At 46.8% G+C, this 10,552-nt stretch overlaps 1 protein-coding gene across 1 annotated transcript; it reads left to right on the plus strand.

The window, feature by feature from the left end:
- Window positions 1-3,190: 3,190 nt before the first annotated feature.
- Window positions 3,191-5,533, plus strand: LOC124662709 (asparagine--tRNA ligase, cytoplasmic 1-like). Its single transcript, XM_047200516.1, has 6 exons — window positions 3,191-3,679; window positions 3,774-4,208; window positions 4,292-4,545; window positions 4,640-4,769; window positions 4,964-5,022; window positions 5,164-5,533. Exons 1-6 carry the CDS (start codon window positions 3,191-3,193, stop codon window positions 5,345-5,347), a joined length of 1,551 nt encoding a protein of 516 aa, XP_047056472.1. The 3' UTR covers window positions 5,348-5,533.
- The last annotated feature ends 5,019 nt before the right edge of the window (window positions 5,534-10,552 follow it).

Genomic DNA, 10,552 nt, shown 5'->3' on the forward strand with positions numbered 1-10,552 from the left:
CCAACGACCATGGAGGCAATGCCATGGCCGATTAAAGCTCGTCGGCCACCAATCTCCCACGCCGGTGGTCATGCCAAGACCAACAAATCCACTCGTGGGGAGTGGTCCTCTACAAAGTCTGGTGGCATATGGGGGTGGCAAGCTTGGCCATGGCATCCATGGCAAGCTCCGCCATGGCGTCCTGTAAGGAAACAGGCGGCAGGCGGTCGCGGGTGAGTGATGCGGGGCAGGAGAAGCGGAAGCAGCCAATGGAGAGGCTCGTGGTCATCTCTGGAAGGTCAGGCGAAGCCAAGACGTGGCTACAAGATCATGCCGGCATCATCCCACTACTACAAAAAAGCTTAGTAGTGGCACACCTAGTATGGTTAGCAATGGCGCATCATGCCTATCACGCCACTGGTAAGTGATAGTAGTGGTGGACCACCTGGTGCGCCACTACTACTTCGGTTACCAGTGGTAGAGGCATACCACCTCATGCGCCATTGGCCGCTGCTATTTCGTCGAGGTGCGCTACTGCTAAAAAAAGGTGCACCACTGGTAAAAAATTGAAATTTGGATCTGGATCTAGATCTAGATCTGCACGGTTTTGTTGATTTTTTTACGATTTTTTTCGAATTTCGTTCTAGTATCCATCTTGGCACGTTCTCTGTGATGGGAAGCTCTGCATGCGGCGAAAGAGGAGGGAAGGGTCAGCATCCGAGGAGAAGGTAAGAAAAAGAGGGGGCAGCAGGAGATGATGATGAGGAGTGTAGGAGAAGGAGAAGGAGGAGAGGATGAGGAGTGGAGGAGAAAGAGGAGGAGGCTAGAATTCTAGAAGGAGTGGAGGAGGAGGCCGAAGTTGGAGGAGGAGGAAGTGTAAGAGGAGGCTAGAGTGGAGGAGGATGCTGGAGTTGGAGGAGGAGGAGGAAGGAGTTGGAGGAGGAGGGAGAGGAGGGGGAAGAGGGTGATGGAGGAGAGGAGGAGGAAAGCATGAAGCAAATGTGTGGAGGGGGGAGGAGGGAGGTGGGTGGGGATAAGGGTAAAGGGGCGCCGTCCATTCTGAATATTGGAGGCAGGAAGATTAGAAGAGGTGCGTCACTGGTAAGCCTGAGGAGGGGTAGACCTAGCAGAAATATAGCAGTGGCGCATGTGTCACCTTGTGCCACTGGTAACAGGGTTAGTGGTGGCGTACCTCTTTCTGGTGCGCCACTACTATAGCAGTGGCGCACAACTAGCATCGTGCGTCAGTCATAGTGATCTTACAGCTAGTCCTTTTTATAGTAGTGTACATGGTAGTTGCTACATCGTCGTGTTATGACATTTGCAGTTATAAGCATGGATTACATGTTTAATTAAAATACACCCCAACCCGCAGCTCCTGAGGACTACTCACACATAATATCAAGATCAAATACAAAGATAGAAATCATTGTGCAAAATACTTAGATTGAAATCATAATATTCTTACAATGGCGCGAATTCTTAAGGAGATCTCTATTACAATGGTGATGGCTATGCCTATGGAGGAGATGGGAGATGGAATGGATGAACTATGGTGATGGATCTCCTTCGGTGTGTTGCGGATGGATCTAGTGGATGGTGGCTCTGTTTACCGACGGATGGCTCTCTTTTTTGCGTCGGTCCCTTCACGACATTTATAGTGTTTGATCCCGGAAACACAGCCACAGGTGGTACGGGCGGACGGTACGGGCGAGACTTGCCCATACCGATACCAGGTAAAGCCCCTGGAACCGTCTTTCCGAGTGTAGTCATCTTTGCCATGCTCCTGACGCGCTTTAGTAATTACATGTCTATTTGCCATTATAATGTAATATCCTGCAGAACATCCAAAAATAGAAGATATTATTGCACATCTTTGCATTAATTAGGCATAAGTGAAAAATTGAGAGGTAAACTTAGTCAATTTGTTGACTTAGCTAGGGGTTTAAAAGCGATAAAATATGGTATATTTCACAGCCATCAGTAGGAAGAAGAAACCGATTGATCACCAACTAAGCAATAGACATAATCATATTAATGACACACATATGCGACCGATAACGTATATCTCTCACCGAGAGGGTCCCGAGTATACCTCTCCGTTATGACAAAGCATTGAAGACCACAACTAGGATAGCAATAGCACCGATAAGGTATTGTAGATATATTTCCTTGTCAATATCATATCTTTGAATCTTTCTCGTCTTTATTCTTGTTGCATCGGCGTTGATCTTTTGTTCATCGAGCACAACAACCAAATGAAGTTCTATTTGCATTTTTTTCTTTCACAATTTTCTTCATTGATTTTTCCATCTTCCGGGTTGCCTTGCTCTGCCTTTTCGTCGGCCTTCTTCATCGCTTCCTCTATCTTCTAGGTAGCATTGTGCGCTAGCTCAATCTTCTCTTGCCCCTTTTCCTTTTTTTTCATTTCTTCCTCCATCTTCTTGTTTAGCACCTCCTTAGCTAGCCCAAGCTTCTCTCCAGCCTTCGTTATGTCTTCGTCTGATTTCTCTACTTATCCCTTGTGAACATATGATTATGTATATGATTTTTTTTTCAAAAGGAAAGTCTGTTTTACAATTTATATGAGTGTGTATAATCAGTTTGTGCGTTTGACTTGTCGTACCCTGCCCAAGTCCTTCAAACGCAGACGTCGTTACCGTAGGAAGATGCAAGAGATCTCTTCATCACAAAATTTAGGTTGGACAAGCGGGTGGAACAGTTATAATTTTATTGTAAATGTTAAAGAAACTTGTAAAATTGACGCATTCAAGTCTAGCTTTTTTTTTTTGGGTTTTGCTTTCTCAGCAAATATTGCATACAACACCTACTTAGATTGATCAACTTGTTTTGAAGAATCAAAACGGTCGTATAGATTTATGTCACGGCTACATCATCATGGCATCACTGCATGTGGTGTTCACTCAGAATCCGAGCACGAAGCTAGCTATGATTTGAATCAGAACCGGCTGATGGTTTGTATCAGAACCGTTCCTAGTTGTAGCCTTACTGTAGCTGTTTCTCTAGTTTTCAAGAACGGTTTAGTCTCACCGTAGCCGTAGATGTTTCTTGTCTCCCAATCATCTTATTGGACTAGCTTGGCCCCTACGCAGCTCAGCTCAAAATTCCAAGTCTGGAGGGAAAAAAAACGGGTTCTTTTTAATCTCCCCGCGAAAATCTCAAGCTTGCCACAAGTAGAAACATGTCCAACATGGCGGCTCCCGACGCAACAGCACCGGCGGCCGAGATCGCCGCCACAGCCCACGTTCACGACCTGGAGCCTGCGATGGCGGCCACTCTTACACCCATCCGCGCCATCCTGGCCGCGGTCGACGCCTATGACGGGGAGCGCGTGCGCGTCGGTGGCTGGGTCAGGACGGGCCGCGTCCAGTGCGGTGGCACCGTGGCCTTCCTCGCCGTCAACGACGGCTCCTGCCACGCGACGCTCCAGCTCGTCGTCGACGCCGCCCAGGTGCCGCAGCCGCCTCTCGCACGCCTCGCGGCCACGGGCACCTCCGTCCTCGTCTCTGGCGTGCTCAGGATCCCCACCAAACGGAGCAAGGAGCGCATTGAGCTCGGCGTCGACGCCGTCCTCCACGCCGGCTTGGTCGACGACGCAGCCGCCTACCCGCTGCCAAAGAGCAGGCTCAGGCTCGATTACCTCCGGGACTTCCTCCACCTCCGCCCCCGCACCGAAACTGTATGGCAGAATTACTCAACAGCAACCAAATGCTCAAGTAGTATTAAATTTCCTCTGAATTTAACAACAGTACTAAGATTCAGCCGCTTTGCAGATGGCCGCGGTTGCCAGGATGAGGAGCCAGCTCACATTTGCCACACACTCATTTTTCCAAGAAAACAGCTTTTTATGCGTGCACACACCGATTGTGACCACCAACGATTGCGAGGGCGCTGGTGAGATGTTCCAAGTCACCACATTGTTCAGCCAGGCCCAGAAGGCAGACAAGGAGCTCCTCAAGCTGAAGCTTTCTGAGATTTCCCGCAACAACGATGATGATGATGATGGAAGTGTTGGTTTCGACAATGATTTCTTCAGGCGTCAGGCTTTTCTCACCGTCTCAGGGCAGCTTCATGCCGAGCCCTACGCCTGTGCTCTCGGCCGCGTGTATACGTTCGGCCCAACCTTCCGGGCAGAGAACTCACACACGTCCAGGCATCTTGCCGAGTTCTGGATGGTCGAACCGGAGATGGCATTTGCAAACTTGCAGGTATGCCCTCTCTATAATATGTATGCGATATTTACTCTTGTGGTGCCGATATGCAGTACTGACACAAACTATGCAATGTACAGGATATTATGAACTATGCAGAAAGTTATGTCAAGCACCTCTGCCAGTGGTTGCTCACGCATTGCCTGGAAGACATGAAGTTTATGGTTGAAACGCATGATAAGACTGCCATCAAGCGTCTCGAGCGTGTTTCCACAACTCCTTTTGAACGCATTTCGTATACACAGGCTATTGAGATGTTGGTAGAATCAGAAGGTAACAAGAAGTTCCAGACCAAGGTGGAATGGGGTATTGATTTGGCGTCTGAGCATGAGAGGTATAGATGAATTTTATCTTGCTGTTATTATTTTTCATCGTCTATCATATCTTGTTGTGAATTTGTAGTAATTTTGAATTTCTGCATTCTGAAGGTATTTGACTGAGGTGATATTTGAGAAGCCAGTTATTGTTTATAACTACCCAACAGGAATAAAAGCATTTTATATGAGGCTCAATGATGATCAAAAGACCGTGGCTGCTATGGATGTACTTGTTCCCAAGGTATATGGGTGTAAACTGTTGAATCATTAATTCGGTACTTTATTTTTAGAGTTTTTTACATATATATCGGTTCCTTTATCACGAAAGTGACATTGCGCGCTAGTCAAACTAGGTTATCACACCTCTATTGAAAATTGAATATTTCAACCTTAGCTTTTTAGTATTACTTATTTGCTCAATGTTGCGTTTCTTAGGTTGGTGAATTAATTGGAGGAAGCCAAAGGGAGGAGCGCTTGGATATTCTTAAACAACGGTAAGAATCCCTTTTTTTGTTCAAAAATGTTAAATCAACCTCAGTGATGAACAATCTCCATCTGCATAAAAAATAATAATACAAATGAATGGGGTGTATTTGTAGTGAGCTATAATTGACAACATATTGTTGTACATGTAGGATACTGGACGCTGGTCTGCAACTGGAGTCGTATGAATTTTACTTGGACCTTCGACGCTATGGAACAGTGGAGCACAGCGGGTTTGGGCTGGGTTTTGAGAGGATGCTCCTTTTTGCCACAGGTCTTGAAAACATCAGAGATGTCATCCCGTTCCCAAGGTGCCCTGGGAAGGCTGACCTCTGAAGATTTGGTCTCGTCTGGGAAGCAAGAACACAAAATCCAGAATTTGGTATATGACTGCTGGCTGGGATATATGGTGGTATATATACGTAGCAGGTAGGATTAATGATTTTAGGAGTTTATATGTGTACAGTCCTATGTTTTTTCCTCCTTCAAGTTTATGATGTCCGTTTGGTAGCATAAAAATAGTCTGGGCTTCCGAAAATTCAGATCAATCTTTGCCACGTCACCATTGACACTGGGACCTGCTGTCAGTTTTTGTGTTAACATAGCTAAAAACGCCAATTAGTGGATATTGCAATGAATTCTCACAATATCGGCAGTTTTTTGCAATTTTGCCGAATAGTGGGTGGTGCTGCCAACTTCACACGGTAATGTGGTGATTTTTTAAAATTAACTTCATGACCGGTGTTTGTGATACCGTGCGTTGTGGATAAGGCCAACAAAACCTGACCTTTGGTTTGGGCCATAGGACTACTATTTAGTATTTATTCCACACAACCTGGCCCAATCGCTTTCTGGATAAGTTCAGACGCTTTCAGGGCTTCAGGCAATAGCATGGAAATGAGCGTGACGAAAAAAAACACTCAACTTTTTATCAGGAAATTATTAAAAACAATTACAAATTAACCTTTTTTTAAACAGACCGCCTATCCAATAATAATTATACGCAACAGTATAAAAATTATGTTATACTAGTTGAAAAGTTAGAATAGGTCCAGCAGCTGCAATATTGCAAAACAAAAGCCATGCAGACGATGACAAACTAAAAAAGACAGCCCAGGAAGTGCATCCGATTCTTTTTCGCAATTCTTCATGACACCTATATGTTAGGATGTCTGCGTATGGTTTCCACGTTTGTAATTGTTTTAACCTTGTTATTTAATGAAATGTGATTATTTCAAGAAAAAACATACTTCCTCCATATCGGTTTAAGGCGCGCACACATTTTAAGACAAAGTTTGACCATTAATTTTGTCAACAAAATATAAATTATGTGTCTATAAAATTTATACCATTAGATTCATATTTGAATAAGGTTTCTAATGATATAATTTTTATGACATATTTTTTATATTTTATTGACCAAATTAATGGTCAAAGTGTTTTCTTAAACTACGTGCGTGCCTGTTAAACCGATACGGAGGGAGTATGACCAAAAGAAAAGCGCATGGAGAAAGATGGGAGTAGCTTTTAGAAAGATGTTGAATTTTTTGACGTGTTTCCTTCATTGGTTTTCCTGGTACTTTGCTCATGCGTGCCCATTCCTGAATTGACTTTTGTTTCACACCATGCGTAGACCGAGGGGCTAGTAAAATTTTCTACTAGTACCTGACTGTAATTGGCAACCTGGAAAAAACAAAATGAAAGATCCACGCATGCATGGAAAGGCTACTGCACTGCACTAGCTACCGGCTAGTTCAGAAATTAGGGAGACATGCATGATCTACGAGCCATTGTTTCAGTGCAGCTTCTTCTACGGAGGAGAATGCGATGATTACACCAAAAAGTTGTCTAAATTGATCTAGGTGTTGGTGCAACAGTTACAAGCAAATTGCTTGTCTAGCTGTACCTGATGAGTAGATTATAAAGAACAAGAAGTCGTGGCGCACGAATTAAGGGATCAATTTTGACCATTATTGCGGTGTGTTTGCTTGCTTCAGTGGTTGTGCATGGCATGTTCTACCGGCCGGCCGTAACTCTATGCACCTTTTAAGCCGTGTCCCGCCAATGCTGCCTAATTTCAGGTATATATGCAACTAGGTGTCGTTACACGTTTCATGTTTAGTGCGTCTCATGCAACTACTCTTTTCCCTTAAGAAAATATAAATACTAAAAGCTCATGTAAATATCTTTTCCCTTTGAATAAAAATATATAAGTGTTTGTGCAAGCTTAATGGAGCTAGACATGACTACACGAGTAGGTAGTATGACATGTTAAAAACAAAGACATGCGTGGTAGGAGGAGTAATCGAGTTCGACAAGTACGGGGCACCGCACCAAGCTTCCCTAAGCAAGGTAAGGTCAATCAAAGAGATACTTTGGTGTTGTTAACTGTAAACAAAACCATGCATTCACCAAACAAATTAAGGCTGCTAGTAGCTATACTAAACCTCGGAGACTAGTCAACACTAGCGAGAGAGGATAAACTAAGATTGCACGACATGCGTAAACAATACTCTCTGAGATCCTTTGTTGTGTAAGTAAATCTATAAATGTGAACAAATCGAATAAGTCTGCAGCAAATTTATTTATCGCAAATGAATGAAATTGGCCGAAAGGTACAGATTCTGCGAGGAAGAAAAGAGTGGCGGCTGTGGATCCAAATCTCTCGAATCCCATTCTTTTTTCTTCTGGGTGATTTGGATAGATGGCGACGAGCAGCGGCAGAGCGGTGTGATGGAAATTGCTCTGTCCGTGTGGGCACACTTCTTTTGGGCTGCTGCTTATGCATAAGCTAGCTTCTGGTTTTCGGTCAGGAAAAGCAGCGGCGGATAAAAACTCCAGAAACTGTGCGCGGAGACTTCTTTGGGGCTTCTGGATTTTTTTTTTTGCTGATTTGGGTTTAGGGAGGACAAGCACGAGGTCAACGCCGTTCGTGCAAAAGAAGCTCGAGCTCTCGAGCTCGACGCTGGTTGGGGAGGTGGCACCCAGCTCGTCCGTTGGTGGTGAACATACGACGAGGGCGGAGGAGGCCGAGGGCGGCGGCAGAGGCGGCCGTAGGGCGGCGGCGGAGGCGGCCGATGGGTGGCGGCGGAGGCGGCCGTTGGCGGCGACGAAGGCGGCCGTTGGGCGGTTGCAGAGGAGGCCGTGGGGCGGTTGTGAAGGCGGCCGTTGGGCGGCGGCGGAGGAGGCCGTGGGCAGCGGCGGAGGAGGCCGTGGGCGGCGGCGAAGGTGGCCGTTGGGCGGCGGCGGAGGAGGCCGTGGGCGGCGGCAGAGGAGGCCGTGGGCGGCGACAAAGGCGGACGTTGGGCGGCGGTGGAGGAGGCCGTGGGGCGGCGGGGGACGTGAGGTGGCGGAGGCGGCCGTGGGCGGTGACGGAGGAGGCCATGGGGCGGTGGCGGCGGAAGAACCCTAGCTTTTTACAGGGTCACGGGAGGAGATGGGAGCAGGTCGAGGCAGCGTTATGTTTTTCTTTTTTTTTAGAGCTCAAACAAACGTTATCTGTTGTCGTTGTTGTGTGCAGTGGCGTTTGCTTGTAAATACTAGTGAAACAGAGGGGTAGTTTGAGGTACCGATTCGGTTTCCAAATGGAGAAGCTCGGGAAACTGCTCCCTACCAGTTTCTGGTATTACACTATGTAGGAGCTTCTCGGTGAAAAAAAAACCCAGATTAAGCCTGAGTGTTCTTTTGGGCTTCAGCTGCCTACAACCTGGAAGCTGCTCAAGAAGCCCAAAAGAAGTTACCCTATTCCACATCAGCTTCTTGTGCTAACCCTGCGTCACAGTATCTGCGTGTGCTAGTTCCGCTTGACTTGCTTGGTACTTGGTAGGTACTTCCTCCGGTCGGATTAAATTGACGCGAGCTGAGTAGAAGGAAACAACTACCTACGTATGAATGCCCCGTAGATTAAACGAGACCAGAGGGAGTACTTCGCGCGTAGTTACACACGTACGTACTTCCTTCAAGGTACGTAGCTCTATGATGGATAGATGGATCATGGATTGTTTCACTCTTCAAGCAAAATAAATCCAGCTAGAACTAGAATACAACAGGCATGTTCAGTGTGCAGCGGTTAGTTTCAGAATTCAGATGGAGATGAGAGCGCGAAACAGGCAGAAAAACCGACATACGCAGCGTCGTTTTTCGAGTAAGTGAATCTATCTATGAGCTCGCACGTGCAGATCTGCTGCCATGATGTGGCAGCCTCGATGGAATCTCTAGGTGGTTGCCATCTCAGCATCTAAAGGTATAAACGATGCCCCCCATAGGGGGCTTCACAGCGATCTGCACATGTAAACCGTCGGATCTTTTCACCCATGCATCTCATCCATCAATTCTGAGCCCTCTCCATTAGCTAGATCAAGCCATGCAACAACGACATTCTACCCGCAAGTAGCTGCGCGCGGGGCCTGCGATTTGCTGGCCCGCTCGTCGGTCACCTGGGATGGGCTTGGGAAGAGTCACACATGGCTGCAGGTGCGCAGGGCAAGTGGATGTGATTGGCCTGTGCGGCTCAGCTAGGCAACGAGAGACAAAACCAGCACCCAGGCCAAACCCTATCCCAATCCCCACAGCCGCCGCCTCCCCAACTCCAGCTCCCCGCCGCCGGTCTCCTCTCCGGCGAGCCGTCGTCGGCGTCCTCCCGATCCAGATTATCAACGCCAAGGACGAGCGGCTCGCGCCGGCACGGCCGCGCTCGCCTCGATTTCCATCGGCTCCGGCATGGCGAGGACGTGGGTGTCGGCCGTGGCCGTCCTCGGCGGCGCGCCGGCCACGGCGGACCTCATCTTCATCGGGAAGAGGGGCAGGTTTCCGCTGGACTCCATCTCTCCCTCATGTGCCCAGGTACCAGCTCCACCTCTTCTCCTCTCTGTACCCGAGATCTTGCAGCCGTCACACTTGTTTTCTCCTTATGAGTTGGCATGGTCTTTCCTGAGGTTTTCTGTTTGTGCCTCTCCTCAATGGGTCAAGAGGGGAAAAGGTGGAGGTCGTTGGGAGATGGGTGGCGCCCAGATCTCCATGAATTTAGGTTAGGTGATTTATTCAAGTTGTGTCACAGATTGTTGTCTGTGATGAACAAGAGTGAACAAGAGTGTGATGATGAAATAAGAAATGCACAGCTTGTTATCCCACGTCTGTTCAGATCCATCTTGTCCCTCTAAAAAGGTGAGAATCAATTAGAGTTCTTAGTTATAATAGTCTTTGACGAAAGTTACAAAATATTAGACATAATAGCCCTCACTTGTGTCATATACCTACAAACTCACAAAGAATCTCCATTTTCTGTAGCACGGATGGCAAATTTGCGATAGTATTCTGCCGCTGTCATGCTCCTTTATGTACACTTACTAAATGGTATCAATTTAATAATCTTCTTAGTATATAAGTTCTTAGCATATTTTATTTTGCCTTGCAGGCAAAAACTGATCAAGATGAGAAACATTATAATTGATGCAAAATCTGTGGTTATTGGGGTAGGTTTGTGTAATTTCAAGGTACCATGACTTTGGAATTCAGCACCTACCCCTCCTCTGATGTGGTGTT

This window comes from Lolium rigidum, chromosome 6 (assembly GCF_022539505.1).
Source record: "Lolium rigidum isolate FL_2022 chromosome 6, APGP_CSIRO_Lrig_0.1, whole genome shotgun sequence".
NCBI classification, from domain to species: Eukaryota; Viridiplantae; Streptophyta; class Magnoliopsida; order Poales; family Poaceae; genus Lolium; species Lolium rigidum.